This window comes from Rhinolophus sinicus, chromosome 6 (assembly GCF_057876585.1).
Source record: "Rhinolophus sinicus isolate RSI-liver-muscle chromosome 6, RSI-T2T, whole genome shotgun sequence".
Taxonomy (NCBI): Eukaryota; Metazoa; Chordata; class Mammalia; order Chiroptera; family Rhinolophidae; genus Rhinolophus; species Rhinolophus sinicus.
The window spans coordinates 50,027,088-50,044,567 of record NC_142506.1 but is presented as its reverse complement, the minus strand read 5'-3'; the positions used below and the strand labels follow the sequence as shown (position 1 = coordinate 50,044,567).

General features: G+C 40.0%; 1 protein-coding gene across 8 annotated transcripts in view; it reads right to left on the bottom strand.

The window, feature by feature from the left end:
* Positions 1–795: 795 nt before the first annotated feature.
* Positions 796–17,480, bottom strand: part of CHRM3 (cholinergic receptor muscarinic 3) — a 437,857-nt gene continuing 421,172 nt past the window's right edge. For all 8 annotated transcript variants that reach the window (XM_019746847.3, XM_088799094.1, XM_088799092.1 and 5 more), the window contains one exon: positions 796–4,128. In XM_019746847.3, the coding sequence (XP_019602406.1) occupies positions 2,337–4,109 (1,773 nt within the window). In that variant the 5' untranslated portion in view covers positions 4,110–4,128 and the 3' untranslated portion in view covers positions 796–2,336. The remainder of the gene's footprint in view (positions 4,129–17,480) is intronic.

Genomic DNA, 17,480 nt, shown 5'->3' with positions numbered 1-17,480 from the left:
TTCGGATATTCGGAAATGATGGGAATTACTGAAGTACGGGGAGACTTGAACCAGCATTCACATATTTATTAGTGTCAGGCCAACTTGAGAAATTAAATATAGATGCAATTGCTCACTAGACGTTTCACAGGTGGGTAACATAACATTCTGTAGTTTGCTATACACGTTAGAAAAGAGTCTCTGGTTTTTCTTGTTCTTTGGTTGAATGTGGGCCAAAAAAAAAAAAAAAACAAACGAAAAAAACAACAACAACTCTTTCAGTTACACTGATTTACTTTTTTTCCCTTGTCACGTGATTTCAAACACAATGATGGAGGGTGCTTTGTTCAGCTCCCATCAGGATTAAGAGTAATTTTAAACATTTGTGTTGAAATTACAGTTGACTTTTTATTACCTAGAAAGAGTTAGGTACTTGCTGACGCCCACAGAATGACGTTTTTCTTCTTAGCCACATGAAAGCTCAATATACCTTACTCGCTGGACCTTGAAGAATCACTTTCAAGGTACCATGGCTGAAAACTGAAGAGTAATATTTATCGACATTAAATAGACACTTGGTGAAGTATACATAAATATTTCTTCATATAAACATAACACAAAATTAAATAGTTCAGAAACACAGACACCACTGAGTACACGTCCACTGTGGCCAAAGTCACCTGTAAACACCAGCTCACACGGAATACAAAAGCAGCTTCTACCCTGGCTCCAGTCAGCACAGAGCCCTGTACAAAGGTGAGATTTCTCCTCAACCCGCCCCCACCCACCCCACCACCCTCCCTTCCCTCTCCCCACCCAGCCCCAGCAAAAGGAAAAGAAGGGACCCCAACAATTACAGCAGCAACAAAAATGACAGCAATCGCAGCACCCCTCCCATCCCCCAAATAGAACATTTAGCATTTTGTTCAATTCAGAAGAGAATTAAAAAAAACAACAGTTTTTCAGTGTAAGGAGATCAATTTGAAGCATGACTTTTCAAAGTATATTTCTTTCTTTGGAGGACATGTGACTTGCGAAGCTTCACATCTTACTGGGTGAAGCTCAGAAGACCAAGAAACACTGGCCACAGCTAAGTAACAAAGGTGTAAAGTTTTTCATTTAGAAGATGCCAGGTAGCAAGAAATAGAATACCATGTTCTCCTTCATCCCCCCTCACAATGTCTTTTTACTTTGCCATATATATTGCTGTGTATGACATTCAAACGTGACACTGTTACTGAGTTGTGAGCAGCTGAGATAGCAGACATTTTGTTTGGAAACATTCAGATTTGAACAGTTAAATTCAAACATGTGGACATGGTCCATTTTTTTGCTCAGAGGGGCCTGATTTGATTTACCTCTGCTGAGGACATAGCTTACACTCAGGGTCTGGTCAAGCTATGGCACTTGACCTTTATCACAAGGCTGTCCACTCTGCACAGACCTGCCGGGAGGGCCTGGCTGCTCTCTGCTGCATATTCTCCAGGGTGGTTTGTATAAAACAGCCCCAGTTTCCAAAACACTACACTGGGTTTATTTCACTTTTATGTTGTGTTAGGATCCCAGAGAACTTCAGTTACCAAAGTACTGAAAGCATATATTGCAGGAATAATTTGCCAGTTCAGTGATTCCCATTATATTATATACACTATGTGTTTGTGTGTGTGTGTGTGTGTGTGTGTGTGTGTGTGTATGTGTGTAACTCTGTCACACACACACACACATATATATATACACTTATATATTTTTATTTGTAAGAAAATTGAACTGCACGGAACAATACTTTGCAGGAATCAAGAATCAAGCCTACAAATAGAGTTTAGCAACACAGCAAAGATAAGACAAAAAGCTGTATTGGGACAAGAAAGCTCAGCTTAGCAACATATGAAATAATTTCAGAACTGCAGATTCACTATTCTGACGTGTGCCACGTGGGGTGTGCGTTAACACTTTTGAGATCCTTGTAAAGAACATGGCAACTGGGCCAGCTACTTATGCTTAGCTGAGATTCCAGAACCAATGGGGATTAAAAGAACCAAGCAGATCAATTTGGGTGTATAATTGTTATGAAACAATTTTTTTCCTCTTTAAGAAAAAAACACTTAAAGTCTATTTCAGAATAAATTTCTTTATATTCAGTCATATGCTTTTTTTTTTTTTTTTTTGCTGAATTGGTATTTGACTTTTATATTAAAATGGATTTATCCAATGGATCAGTAAACAGGCAGCTTCTTTCACATCTGGGTGATAAGAACATTTTTCTCATCACCAGAAATCATCCCACCCTCACCTTACTCCCTCCTAAGGTTTGTGGGTTGATGTGTGCGTTTGGTCACTGCTATTGACAAAACCTCATTCTACAAGGCCTGCTCGGGCACACGCTTGTGAAAAATCACGGACTGTCTTTGCTGGTACTGCTGCTTGCGCCTCTTCCTTTTGTCACACTGGCAGAGCAGCAGCATCTTGAAAGTGGTTCTGAATGTTTTGTTGCACAGGGCATAGCACACGGGATTCACGGTGCTGTTGATGTAGCACAGCCAGTAGCCCAGATTCCAATAGTTTTTGGGTATGCAGCTGTCACAAAATGTGTTCACCAGAACCATGATATTGTAGGGGGTCCAGGTGATGATAAAGGCAAGCAAGATGGCACTGAGGGTCTGGGCTGCTTTCTTCTCCTTGATGAGTGACATCCGTTTCCGCTTTGTGATCTGACTTCTGGTCTTCAGAGCAAATCTCTTGGCCAGCGTGGCTTCCTTGAAGGACAGAGGTAGAGTGGCCATGGTCTTACTCACTGAGGAGTTGACGTCAGAGGTCTTGGCTGTGTCCACGGCTGACTCTAACTGGATGGGAAGCTTGGAGAAGCTTTTTGGAAAACTGCCTCCATCGTCCATGCTCTCCTGGGCCTGCAGCTTGCTGGCTTTCCTCTCCAAGTCCACTGTCCCCAGTTCCTCGTCGGGCACCTGCAGGTTGTCTGATGAGGGTAACTTGGTGGAGTTGAGAATGGTGCTGTGACCTGGAAGCTTGAGTACAATGGAATAGATGGCTCTTGTCTCTGAGCCCATGTCCTCCTCATCTGAGGATGCGGAGTTTTCCAGAGATGCAGCAGCGTCGTTATTATTCCAGCTGTCACTACTGCTTTGGTCTTGGTCCATCTGCTCAGCACTGGGCTTCCAACTCTTGGTTGTGAACCAGAAGTGGCAGCCGCCATACTTCCTCCTGGCTGAGTGTTTCATGTTTTGCTGTTGAAGTTCATAGCTACTGCAGCTTCGAGAACTGCCTGTGGGGTGGACGAAGCTTTCTGCCTCCGCTTCTGTCCCTGAGGCTTGTAGCCCAGCAAGCTCTTTGGTACGTTTTTCAGTTTCCTTATAGATCCTCCAGTATAAAATAGTCATAATGGTGACAGGCATATAAAAGGCAGCGATGGCCGTGCCAAAGGTAATAGTGGGCTCACTGAGGAACTGAATGAAACACTCCCCTGGGGGCACAGTTCTCTTCCCAACAAAGTACTGCCAGAACAAGATGGCAGGGGCCCAAAGGATGAAGGAGATGACCCAAGCCAGACCTATCATCACACCAGCTCGTTTTGTTGTTCGTTTGGCCCGGTATGTGAGTGGCCTCGTGATGGAAAAGTACCTGTCAAAGCTAATCACCAGAAGATTCATGACTGAGGCATTGCTAGCCACATAGTCGATGGAAAGCCAGAGGTCACAGGCCAAGTTCCCTAAAGCCCATCGATTCATGATAATGTAGGTAGTAAACAGATTCATTGAAATGACCCCAATAATCAGATCGGCACAGGCCAGGCTTAAGAGGAAGTAGTTATTGACAGTCTTCAGCTGCTTGTTGACCTTAAATGCCACTATCACCAGGATGTTGCCGATGATGGTCAACAAGGCCACGACGCCCGTTAAGAATGCAATGAAGACCACTTGCCAGATGGTATGGCCTCCCAGGGGGTCACTGGTCGTGCCATTTGGAGAAGACAAATCCCCAGCTGCTGGAGAAATGTTGTAGCTGCCAAAATGAGTGACGATTCCTGGGGGCAGCCCTGCAGCCGAGGAGTCATGCATCCAGGAGGAGCTGATGTTTGGGAACAAAGGCGAGGTTGTGCTGTTATTGTGCAAGGTCATTGTGACTCTCTGACATAGTCTGGGGACAAAAGAGAGAAAAGATGGAGTTAGGAAAATGTCTGCCTTCATTTGATTGATTCTTTGCATTGCATACTTTAAAAGGCAGAAAACCTATGAGAAGATGTTGCATCTCAGAGAGGCCAAAACATCAAATTCATTCTCTTCTTTTAACGGTCACGTGTCTAGGATGGGCTGAGACCGATTGGTTCAAGGTAGCACAATTAGCTAGCGGCATGCCCTGGACATTGTACTTTCCCCCCACATTTTCCATATTTCTAAATATATACCACACCTATTTCCACATAATGCTGTTATCAGACAAAAATCTTCCTTACTGCTCTTATTTTAAAAAGAAGAGAGAAAACAGATGCTTGCATGATACTCAGCCAGTGTAGTTTTATCATCATGCTACTCGATACGTTAAGCCTCTTCATTTGCATTTTATCCGCCTGGGCATTTACGTATGCCAGGCTCCAGACATAAGTGATTCTAAGGCGATACGGTCATTCAAGCTTCCTTGGAATGAGGAACGATGACCCGGAGTAATGGGGGAAATCAGCGGGAATCACTTCCCATTACATTATCTCTTTAAAACACAGGTAGAAAAAGTAACGCACTCGTTCTTTTTAATGGACGGTAACAGTATACAAGTCAGTTATCTTACGCTGGATAATGTGCAGAACCTTTTCCAGAATGTTCTGAATTGACTAAACCAGTTTGAATATTTCTAGGATACAGGTATCTTAAAATTTTATTTTTCAATTACAGTTGACATACAGCATTATATTAGTTTCAGGTGTATAGCATAGTGGTTAGACGTTTATATAACTTAGGAAGTGATCACCGTGGTAAGTCTAGTACCCACCTGACACCATACATAATTGTTACAATATTACTGACTATATGCCTCATGTTGTACTTTACATCTCCATGACTTTTTATAACTGGCGATTTGTACTTCTTAATACCTTCACCTTTTTCACCCAGTCCCCCAATACCGCTGATATCTGGCAACCAGTAATTTGTTCTCTGTATCTATGAGTTTATTTCTTTTGTTGTTGTTGTTTTTTAGATTCCACATGCAAGTGAAATCATATGATATTTGTCTTTCTCTGTTGGACTTATTTCACTTAGCATAAGACCCTCTAGATCCATTCATGCTTTCGCAAATGGTAAGATTTCATTATTTTTTATGTCCAAGTAATATTCCATTGTATATATGTACCACTTCTTCTTTATCCAATTGGCTATTGATGGACACTTAGGTTGCTTCTACATCTTGGCTATTATAAATAATGCTGCAATAAACATAGGGGTGCATATGTCTTTTCAAATTAGTGTTTTGCATTTCTTTGGAATTGCTCGGTCATAAGGTAGTTCTACTTTTAATTTTTTGAGGAAACTCCATACTGTTTTCCATAGAGGCTGCAACAATTTGCAGTCCCAGCAACAGTGCACCAGGGTTCCCTTTTCTCCACATCCTCATCAGTACTTGTTGTTTGTTGATTTATTGATAATGGCCATTCTGACAGGTGTGAGGTGATATTTCATTGTGGTTTTAATCTGCATATCTCTGATGGTTAGTGACATTGAGCATCTTTTCATATGCACAATGGCCATGTGTATGTCCTTTGGAAAAACATCTATTCAGGTCCTCTGCCCATTTTTCAATTGGATTGTTTTTTGTTGTTGTTTGTTTTGGTGTTAAGTTTTATGAGTTCTTTATAAATCTTGGATATTAACCCCTTATTTGATGTTACATGGGCGATTACCTTCTTGCAATTGGAATGTTGTCTTTTTGTTTTGTTGATGGTTTGTTTTGCTGTGCAAACCCTTTTCATTTTGATGTAGTCCCATTTTTTTTTTTTTTTTCTTTTGTTTCCTTTGCTCAAGGAGCGCTATCCAAAAAAACATTGCTAAGAGCAATGTCAGTGTTTACTGCCTATGTTTTCTTCTAGGAGTTTTATGGTTTTGGGTTTTATGTTTCTAAGTCTTTAATCCATTTTGAGTTTATTCTTGTATATGGCATAAGAAGGTAGTCAAGATTCATTTCTTTTTGCATGTATCTGTCCATTTATTGAAGAGACTGCCTTTACCACATTGTATATTCTTAATTCCTTTGTCATCGATTAAATGACTATATAGGCATGGGTTTATTTCTGGGCTCTCTATTTTGTTCCATTTATCTATGAGGCTAGACAATTAAGGTCACGAACTCATCCTAGAAAAAGTGCCACATGCCTCATTGCTGAATATCACTACGGTCACGTTCGAAGTTCTCCCCTTGGGAAGCTGTGCACCGACACCAGCGCCTAGTTCCCCCTTCCAGGCAATTTTGGAACTTTTTCTAGAATGGCCATCATAGCTGTCATTGTATTATCCTTGATGTCCTCAATGTCATCGGAATGTCTTCCTTTTAATATTTATTTTTCTCTTCAGGTAAAGAAAGAAGTCACTGGGGGCCAGATCAGGTGAGTAGGGAGGGTGTTCTAATACAGTTATTTGTTTACCGGCTAAAACTCCCTCACAGACAGTGCCGTGTGAGCTGGTGCATTGTCGTGGTACAAGAGCCACAAATTAATTGCTGGTGAAAAGTTCAGGTCGTCTAACTTTTTCATGCAGCTTTTTCAGCACTTCCAAATAGTAAACTTGGTTAACTGTTTGTCCAGTTGGTACAAATTCATAATGAATAATCTCTTTGGCATCAAAAAAAGGTTAGCAATATTGCTGCAACAAGTTCATAAACTTGTCAGACCTTCGTGTGTGTGTGTGTGTGTGTGTGTGTGTGTGTGTGTGTGTGTGTATGTGTATGTTGGTTCTTGATTTCATCTATGAGTATGTATTTTTCCAGACCATTTTCACTGCATTACATTTAGGAGCATATTCAGAATTGATTCACTAAGATTTTTAAAATGTAAGTCAGGAGCCAATTATTGGGTCAACATGAAAATAACAACAAAAAAACAGAATTGAATAAGACATATCAGAACATAATGACATAATGACATAATAGGGCATAATGACATAATAGGACATAATGACAGTAAGTGCTGTTTCAAAAACTTCTGTTTAAGATACATACACATACACATCCATGCATACAGTCATGATGTAAACTGTGTTTTGTACTGTGGGTCATGGTCAACAATGTTTGAAAGCCACTGAAATGGATAGTTTGACATCTTTTACTAATGTTTTAAATAAGAAAGTGAAACAGAAAATTTGAAGAAACAATTTGAGACTACTAAGTTTAGGGGAATGTGAAGAAGAGCTATGAGAAATTTACTCTCTTTTCCCTAGTTATGGCATAAAATTTTCTGGGATTATAAATCAGTAAAACACCTAGATAACTTTTAAAATTTAAAAGTAGGTATAAATATCCAACGTGAAAACACATGTGAAAGTGCTTAGAGAAACCTAAAGGCCAATATAAACATGACAACTTTTTTTGTGATGAATTTGAAGGAGGCAAACTCATTTTGTTTCCTCGAAGCCATCCAGGCAGTGTCTATCTTGAGAAACGAATTGGGGACTCTCAATTTTTAAGCCTCTGAACTAACTGTAAATGTGTAAGTTAATTTTTTGTAGCAGTCTAAATTAATTCTACTGTACCTCCATTATTATTATTATTATTATTATTATTATTATTATTATTTTAAAGATTTTTTATTGGGGAAGGGGAACAGGACTTTATTGGGGAACAGTGTGGGACTTTTCCAAGTCAAGTTGTTGTCCTTTCAATCTTAGTTGTTGAGGGCGCAGCTCAGCTCCAGGTCCAGTTGCCATTGTTAGTTGCAGGGGGCGGAGCCCACCATCCCTTGCAGGAGTCGAAGAGTCGAACCGGCAACCTTGCGGACAGAGCCCGTGCTCCGAGCCATCTAGCCATCTGGGAGCTGAGAGACAGCTCATTGACTTCATTCTAGTTGCAGAGGGTGCAGCTCACTGGCCCATGTGGGAATCGAACCGGCAGCCCTGTTGCCCAGAGCTCGCGCTCTAACTAACTGAGCCACCCGTCCACCCTATTACTATTATTTTGATCATGAAGGGCCAGGGGAAAAATCAAAAAATAGCGTTGCAGTTTGCAAGACTAATTATTAGTGCTTCTTCCATATTAGGAATCCAGTATGCATAAAAAGGGCTTATTTTGGGACTTTCTTTGAATTGCCTTCCTTGTTAAGAGTGTCTGTCTTCTGTTATAATTCATTACAGTATTCAACAGCTAAAATAAGTTTTCCCAAAGTTTCCTTGGTCAGGGGAAGGCAAAACCAGAGCCAGCCACCAGGTGGCAAGGCAGACTGGGAGAACAGCTTCTCCACCGGCAGGTGCCAAGGCGGCACAGCTTCGCCGAGGGGATGACCGGGAACTTCAGCTTAGTTCAGTCATGCAGTCCGTGGAGGATATCAAACAGGGTCAACAAACCCTCTGCACTCAAACGTGTCTTTAAAGGGAATCAAACCTTTTCAGACTTGCATAGTCAGAATCTAACCTGTGAACTCCAGTTATTCGTTTCAAGCTGCAGGGTGGAAAGACGTGCCCTAATATGGTGCAATTCCTCATGTTGTGAACAAAACATTCCAGGAGGCCAGAACTGGAATAAAATGCCATTTAAAAAGGAGAAGCCTGCGTGTAGACAGTTGAGGTATCATGCTACCTTCCTTGGTTGCTGCCTTTTGGAAGTTTCATTCAAATTGACAACAAAAGGGAAGGATGTTTGCAAAAGTACTTGCTTATCCCAACAGCTGTTGCTGAAATAACAGTGTTTTACCGCAAAAACAAAAGTAAATTGGACTAATGATTATCTGCTTTATCATTCTGAAGCCTAAAACCTTCTGTTATTAGAATTTCTAGAGAAATGGCAAGAAGTAAAAAAGAAATGTTAAGCAGTTCTTTTTAAACATTTACAAAAAGGCCGCTCTGCCCAGAGGGCCTCTGCACGTCTGAGGGAAAAAGAGGAAAAGTGCGGATTATGTTCGACTGCAAACTTTCTGACCAAAGATTTAGTTATTATTTTTCCAACATTCTGAAATTTTGTGGTTATTTACTTTAAAGACTGTGCTTTTGTAATGGAGGATCATATGCGATTCATTTGAAATGCCATTAGAGCTAATATAATTGTAGAAATGATTCTGATTAAAAATCTTCGAGTACAGTCATTTGCACTAAGTATTTCTTAAAGTAACATGTCACTTTATGTACTTTATGTACTGAGAAGACACCTGGTGATGAAAGTTCTTTTGCCTTGAAATTTATGTTTTAGGATGACTGTAAGTTAGACTATTTATGATTTTTTTCAAGGTCTATATTTATCAGAGTATTATTTATTTTTGAATCTGGACATATTCCATACATCTCATCTCCTTTCAAACTTCAGCTTATTTGCACGCCCCAATTCACACATGCATAGAAGACTGTATGTTTGGAAAGAAAGTAGAAGTATGTGGGAGATAGGCAGAAATCGTAAAACCAGCCCTGCCATCGTGCATTAGGGTCAGGAAACATACTGATTCTGCTCTGGGGACAAATTGCCTAAGCACTCTGATCCTGCTTCCTCTTCCATAAATGAGCATCACTTGAGGATTAGACAGAAGGTGTACAAAGCACTCAGAATAGTCTGACTGGTCCATAGCAGTTTTTTAAAAATGGTTAGACTAATAATTTTCTATGATTTTTGATTTTATGGAATGCTTTTTTTTTTTTTTTTTTTCCCAAGGTTAACAAGATCTAACACTTATTGAGTATACACATTTGTTGGGTTGAGTTCTCCCCGAGGGGACATTTGACAATGTCTGGAGACATTTTCTTGCCACAACTTGTGGAGAATGTGCTACTGGCAGCTAGTGAGTGGAGGCCAGGGAGGCTGATAAACATCCTGCAATGCACAAGACAGCCCCCTACAACAAAGGACTATCTGGCCCAAGAGGTCAATAGGGTTGAAGTTGAGAAATTTTTGTGTAAAGAGAGATAACAGAGATCCAGAACAACATTGTAGCGTTTTTATTTGCCAGGAAAATCTGGAAAATGTCCTGGCACTTACTAACCTGGCAAATTCTAAATGTCTTCAAGAATCAGCTCACATTTAATTTCTCTGGAAATCACGCTTTGCACCCTCCCTCCAAGGATGACTCTCGTATTCATTTATTTGACTACTCCTCAATTGTTACTTCAGATAGTCCACGCATGTAAGTGCTTACTGCAGCTCCCACTGGACACAGAGTTCCTGCCCCCCTGGATCTCCTTGTAGACACCGTCAACTAAACAAAATCATTGCAACAGAAGGAGAGTGAATAATTGGCTTTGCTTGAGTCAGCAAGCAGGGAGCAACATAGAGGACATTTTGTGAATCCTGAAGAAGAAAACTGTAGCTGCCAAGCAGTAAAGAGAGAACACAGCTCTCCAAACAGAGGGGCTAGCCTACCGGAAGTCCCCCCTCAGTGCACACAGTGTTTCAACTGGTCTCTCTCACAACACCAAAGGCGCCTTGAGGGAAAGTTCCATCTTCTCCCATAGAACTTTCTACTGAGATCTAGCACAATTTCCTGCCTACAGTAGACCCAGAACTATTATCAGGATTAATATAGTTACATGTTGGCCTGGAGAACTGATCACAAAAGGGCTCAAGGAGATAAAACTGAATAAAAGGTCAAGGCACGGAAAGGCAGAATAGAGGTTGCATTTGAGCAGTCACTTTAAGGGACTGAGAGTCACAGGCTGGGGACTCCAGGGGCGGCTGTATGGAAGGCTATGAAACTACACTGGGTTTTCAAAATGGGTTTAGTGGCATTCTTCTGGGACTGACCCAAGAAAAGGAAGAATTCAGTGGAATCCATTTTTCAGGACAGAGAGGAGGTGTGGGTGGGACAGAGGGACATTCCCTTGATAACAGGGCCCCTCCAGGGACTGCGTCAGCCTCTTCCACTTCAGAGGAAGACAGAGGAGTTTGCAAATAACCACACCATCTCTTCAAATGTCTGTCTGCTAATGGGCGCAATACAGAGTTTTCTGGGAAAACAAGCATTATATAACACAAAAATTATTTTGTAACTGCTCTTTGAGTACACTCTGGACCTCACACTGTTAACACTTGTCACACACCCTGAAGGTACTAGGAGTTGCCACAGGGGATAGACAGCCTAGGTTTGAGTCCTAGCTTGTCATTTATGAGCTGTTGAACCTCAGGTTTGTCATTAAAGCTCTGAGATTCTCAGTGTTCATACAAAAAAAAAAAAAAAAATTAAGAATAGTAATATTGTATGATTGTTAAGCAAATTCAATGAAATTATAGGTAAAGCCTCTGATACAACTGCCAGCACTTAGTCTGTGTTTTATAAATGGGAGTCCTCTCTCTCCTGTTTCATGATCACACTCGGAGCTGCTGTCCCTGAGATAAGCAGCAAGGTGGCCATGGTAAGGGGTTCATTTGCACTGTTGGTCACCTGTGCCATTTTCTGGTTAAATATTTGAAATATCACTTCTTGTGTACATGTATTTTTATTTTACCTATTTGGTTGTAAATCTCTTTGGGACAATATCAGAGGCTTTTTCTTTTCCTGTCTTTCTTTTTTTGTTTTGTTTTTTTGTTTTGTTTTTTGAGTTTCCAAGTCTGTTTTAGAATCCCTAACTATGATTAAAATAAAGTGGCTCCTCAGTAAATAACATATTTATTTTAGAGGATCGATGTTTGATGCATATGATTCTATTGATAATTAATTTTTCTTATAAAAGCAAATCAGGCAAGGAAAAGACAGAGTAACTGTGATTTCTCTCAACAACATGAAAGTAAAAAACCCTTAAGATCAAATTTAATTCTACTGAAGAAGAGGAAGAAATGGAGAATGAAGAGGAGGAGAGAGGATACAAAGTGGAAAAACCCCACCAGTAATAAGAAAAATAAACAAACTGGCAAGATGGGTTTTGGATACTCAGCAAAGAGTTTTATACATGGCTTAAGAGATTAAAAAGCATTGTGGGAAGGAAAGGAAACCATGGAAATGAAAATAAGACACCACATTTTATTTTGATTTCTATTGTCCTTTCAGGGACATGCTTTCTAAGTTTTTTTTTTTTATTATTTTAAGACCAACATCATGGTGACCTCAGGGCACTGCAGGTTCTGATGTGTTTCCTTCCTCCTGCTGTTACTGATAATATCTGTCCTTCAGGACCAGGTGCCTTTCTAAGTGATATGCACGTGCTGACTCCTCTAGCCTCACAATCACCATGTGAGGTGGGGACTACTGGGCTTTCCACAGTAAGCAGGAAGAAACTGGTACAGTAAGTGGTTAAAAGATGCTCCAAGTCACACAGCTAATTTTAAGATGCAGATGCGGCTGGCTCCTGAGTCTATTCTCAACCTCTACCCTGGGAGCAGACCTGTCACAAACAAGCAAAAATTTCAAACAATATCTAATTGTATAAAGCAGAAATTCAGTCCTCTTGCCCTTGCTTCTCTTATTCCCATGCCCTAGAGGTAACCAGAGGTAACAGTTTACTTAGTAAGTAAATACTTGTTAGATGAATGGATATGCTCTTCCAAAATTTGTCCTTTTGCAAAAAGAATTATATGGGGGTGTTTTTAAGCATTCACTGTATGCCAGGCACTGTTCTTTGTGTTTACACATGTTAAGTCATTTAATCCTCACAATAAGCCTGTGAGTTAAGAGTCTTTTATTTAATGGCCAGATAAGAAAACAAAGGTACAGAGAGGTTAAGTGACTAGGCCAGGGTCACACAGCTCCTAGGGTGCAGTTAAGATCTGAGCCAAGGCAGTCTGACCCAAGATTTTGCTCCCAACCACCCAAATACATTACGTTCTCTAGCTTGCCTTTTTTTTTTTTTTTTTGCATATAACAATATACCACAGACATCTTTCCTATTCAGTGCAAATAAATCTATGTCACACAAGTTATAATAGAACACAAAAACAAAGAGGGACTGTCCAGGATTCATTCATTGGCACGTTATGTCCTTGGCTCAAATAGAATTTTCAGGGAAGGAAAGTGCATGAGACACCGTGATTGCTGAAGAGTCTTTCTTTTAAGTGAAATGTTGCAGAGCTCAGCATCAGTGTGGCCAATATAAATCTTTAAGAGATGCTGAAAATAAAACGGCCGGTTTCCAGACTCCTTTTCCCCAATAGCTCTGCTGTAATTTTAATAAGCAGTTAAAGGCCCACGCCTCATGTTTAAAGGAGCGAGTCATTGGCTATGGCCCGCATCACGAAACTGTGTAGAAAATCAAATAAATGAATAGATATGAAAGGATTTTGATGAAGTATATGATAGATAAGGAGCTTAAACAACTCTTTTCTTATGGTACTAAACTCCAAGGGTATTTACAGATTTTGATTAAAAAATAAAATAGAAATTAAATTCTTTCAATTTGATACAAAAGTACTACCTATCTGTTAAAATGAAACAATGAGGCTAGAAACTGTGAGAATCAAAATAGAATAATTAAATGTATATTTTGGCACAATCTGTATAATTAAATGTTGGAAAACAAGGATGTCTTATTTTGAATTTCCTGAAGCTAAATGGAAGCTAAAGCTCCTATCACTATTAATTCTGGCTCTATGGGATTAAAAACAAAGAGGCAACGGAACAAAGTTGAAACAGTCCAACACAACAGTGAGAATCCTTATCCTAAAATGTGACCGGAATATGAATGGAAAAAAAAATTAAACAGCGAAAGTGTGAAATCAATACAAAGAAAAAATTAATTCAGGCAGAAAAGAATAAATTATACTGAGGCTTGTGAATAAAAACAAACGAAAAATAACTGCAGGTCAAATGTTGGGGTTTGGCGCCTGGAATTATTTTTAGAAGTGCCCATCAAATTGCATTTCCTCTGAGCGATACAGCACTGGCTGCCTGAGTCTGGGCTGGGGATTGTGGCATGGAGGTACCTTGTCCGATGAGCTCTGAAGCATCATATCCCCCCAAGGGCAAGGTATGGGGGTCGTATGCATATATAACCCATCAAGTCTGCGAGTTGAATCCAGACGGACCTGATGGCAAACTGTCTGTGTGAACCTAAGCTAACTGGGCAGATGACTTCACCCTCTGAAGCTTGTATTCCTGGGTTAATTACTTGTAAAGCACAGAATTCAGTGGCCAAGACGGGATGTCTCTATGATAAATATTGTAAACTGTATCTTACTGTCAATACCATGCATCAAAGGCCTTATAGAATTAATATACCATGATGGAGTGGACACGCTTCTCCAAAGGAATTCTTTTAGCAATTACCAACTCCCAGAGTCTAACGATTTTGAAGTCTTTATGATATCAGTGACTCAACATGGCACATCACGTTAACACTGGAGATGACACTGCATGTTGCACAGTGCTGCTGATATCACTGAACTGATGACATATTTCAGCGTGTACGACATAATCTATGATATGACCAATTGTATAATAACCGGTAATGCCCTCTGTATATGGCAAAAATATAATCAATATTATATACTAGATATGGAATACATATACTAGAACATAATAAGTATTATGTTCACTATATATATTATATGTATTCATTAGAGTAAATCCTTATAGTACCTCGGTAAAGTAGATATTCTTAGTATTTTATGTTTGAGGAAACTAAGGCACAGAGGGGTTAAGAACTTGCCCAAGGGACACTGGACTAGTTAAGTAGCAGTACTGGGAATATGGACTGTGTCTGACCCCAAAACATACTCCCATTTGTTTAATATACTACAGTGTAGTGGGGTCCTCCTGTAGTTGGTATGAACCATGCGATTATTTTTGTGTTCATGAAGTGCTGGCTCTAGAATCAACATATTTGATTCCTCTTTACTCGTCAATATATGAATCAGGAAACAGGTTATAAGAGAATTCAAGACGAAAGAGGGTTATGCCCTTCCTGAATTTAAATTTCTACACCTTGATGCAAGCATCATCTTTTCCATTCTTATCTCCCTCATTATGCTTGATGTCCTCTGGCGGGAGTCATTTAGAATTGGTTAATTTTGGACACAGGCTCAGCATATCCCAGCCCAGGACTGATGGCCACTTCTAAAGTGAACAGAATGGGTCATGGTTGCCAGCTGCCATGGAGATGACGCAGTACTCCATTGTTCTCCATCACTGGTGTGGCCTGGTTCATCCATTCTGCACAAGCCAAAATTGGGATATCTGTACACCGAGGTGGGCTGTGTCCTCTGGGCAGGCGTTACACGTTAGAGGAAGTAACACTGAAATCTCCATGTTCCTTCTCTGACCCCAGCAAAGCAGGAAACCTGGCTGTGGGCAACTACTGATGAAAATTAATTGCTCAGGCCAGCTGATTAAATCACTACGTGGCTTCCCCGTGAAGGCATAGGATCTTGCACCAGAACAGGTAGCATTACCCAGTGTATTCTTCATTGCTGTTCTAATTGAAACGGTTGGTGTCCGAATGCATTTGTCTCCAGAGAAAAACACCAAAATGACCGTCTGCACCACTACCTCAACAACAACAAAACTTTTCAACTATAAAAACAGACTAGTAAAAGAAAAGGCATTTTATAAAATTTGTATTTCAGTATATTCCAATCAGGGGCAGACTTTGTGGAGACTGAAGCATCTATAACTTTATTGTCCCCTTTTAACAACATGAATACAAAATTAGGAATTTAAAACATGCAGGCAGGCCCATTTAAGCGAGAGAACTTGAATTTTTAGCTTTAGTAGTTTCATAGTAAATCTGCCTCTGATTCCAATAAAGATTGAGATGATTTAGTTAGGCTTGCAATACTGAAAGTTTTCAAAACTCTATATATATCTAAGGAACTCAAGATGTGCATTTATATACATGGAGGTAATGAAATTCTCTTCAAACTCATCTCAACAAACATATGCAAACAGAATGGCTTGAAATTCTGATGCTGTGAGGAAGGAAATGCAATTCACCCAGGTATAATGCATTCCAATGGAATAGGTTTCTGAAGGTTCAATCAGCTTTGGAAATTGTTTGAGAACCCATGAGTTCCCACTGTATGCCATCAAATGATCACATTTTAAAAAGGGAAGAATAATTTAAAGAGATGCAGAGCCAGAAGTCAAGGGACCCAACACAGGGAACATCAAGAAACTAAGTCACAGAAGCAGTCCCTTCATGAGGACAAAGGGACAAATTAGGACATGCAAGCATCACATTTAGAGGATTCAGTTTTTCTGAGAATGATAAATAACAAAGAGGAGGTCACTTTGATAAATTCATATGTCAAAGGAATGTTTATGGGGAACTTTTCTCCATGAATTTGGCACAATGGTGACACTATGGCAGGCACACAGAAGCCCAGTGGTGCTTGGGACCCGGCTGGAATACAATTAGCAGATGTGACCAATATCCAGCTGCAGGCAGGTGTTCACTGTGGTTCTTGAACGAATGTTAGGTGAAGCTGAATTAAAATTCTTAATGAGAGATCTGGAAATGAACGCTAATGAAATTTTCACATGATGTTTGTTAGATTTGGAATTATTGTAAGCAGAAGCAGATATATGGAATTTGATGGAACTGCCAACAATTCTACAATTTATTTAAAGAAAACCTCTGACCAGATGTTATGCTATCCATGGCTCTGAAGACAGAAGACACACAGAGGATTAAGTTTAACGGGATTACAGGAAATATTTAAATAAGATATGATAATGAGACAGAAGAGCTGGCCCTGATCAAATGTTTCCATGGGAACGTCTATTTTTTTTTCTTTCTTGGGATATTATAAATTAGAATACTACATATCCATCAGGGTCGGGAAGCTTCAATGCACATACCTGGAAAATCACTGGTCTTTCAACCATCTCCCGCCCACGGGGTACTGCTTTTCTCCCGCCATCCACAGCTCAACACATTTCGTGCTGCCTACGACTGCAATCCAAGACCTTCCTTTCTCTCGTCACCAAGATTGGGGCATAGAGATGATCTTCAAGGCTTAGACTACTGCAACAAACTTCAGGAACCTTATTTGTCTTCCTTACTTTCTCAAAACTATCACCATCACGTGACTTATTCTGACTTGAAATAACAAAGCATACTTAACAGGAGCAGCTTATGTGGGACTAAATATCCTAACAGGACTTTGTTGATCACTTAGCAATAGTTTGAGAGCATTTTAATCACATTCCCCTCAACAAGCAAGTGAGGAACCAGAGAAGTGTTTCCATTTGACAGACCAGAGAAGGAGCGAGACCTAGAACAATTTCAGCCCAGGGTACTTGGATCAGTTAGCTATTTGGCTTAGAGTCGCTTTACACTTTATCAGAATGGAAGCCATTAAGGGAAAAATCCAGCAGGTGTTGTGTTGACAGAGGGTTAATAGCTTAGTCACCTGTACGTTCATGGGAAGCACTAAGCAGATATACCCTC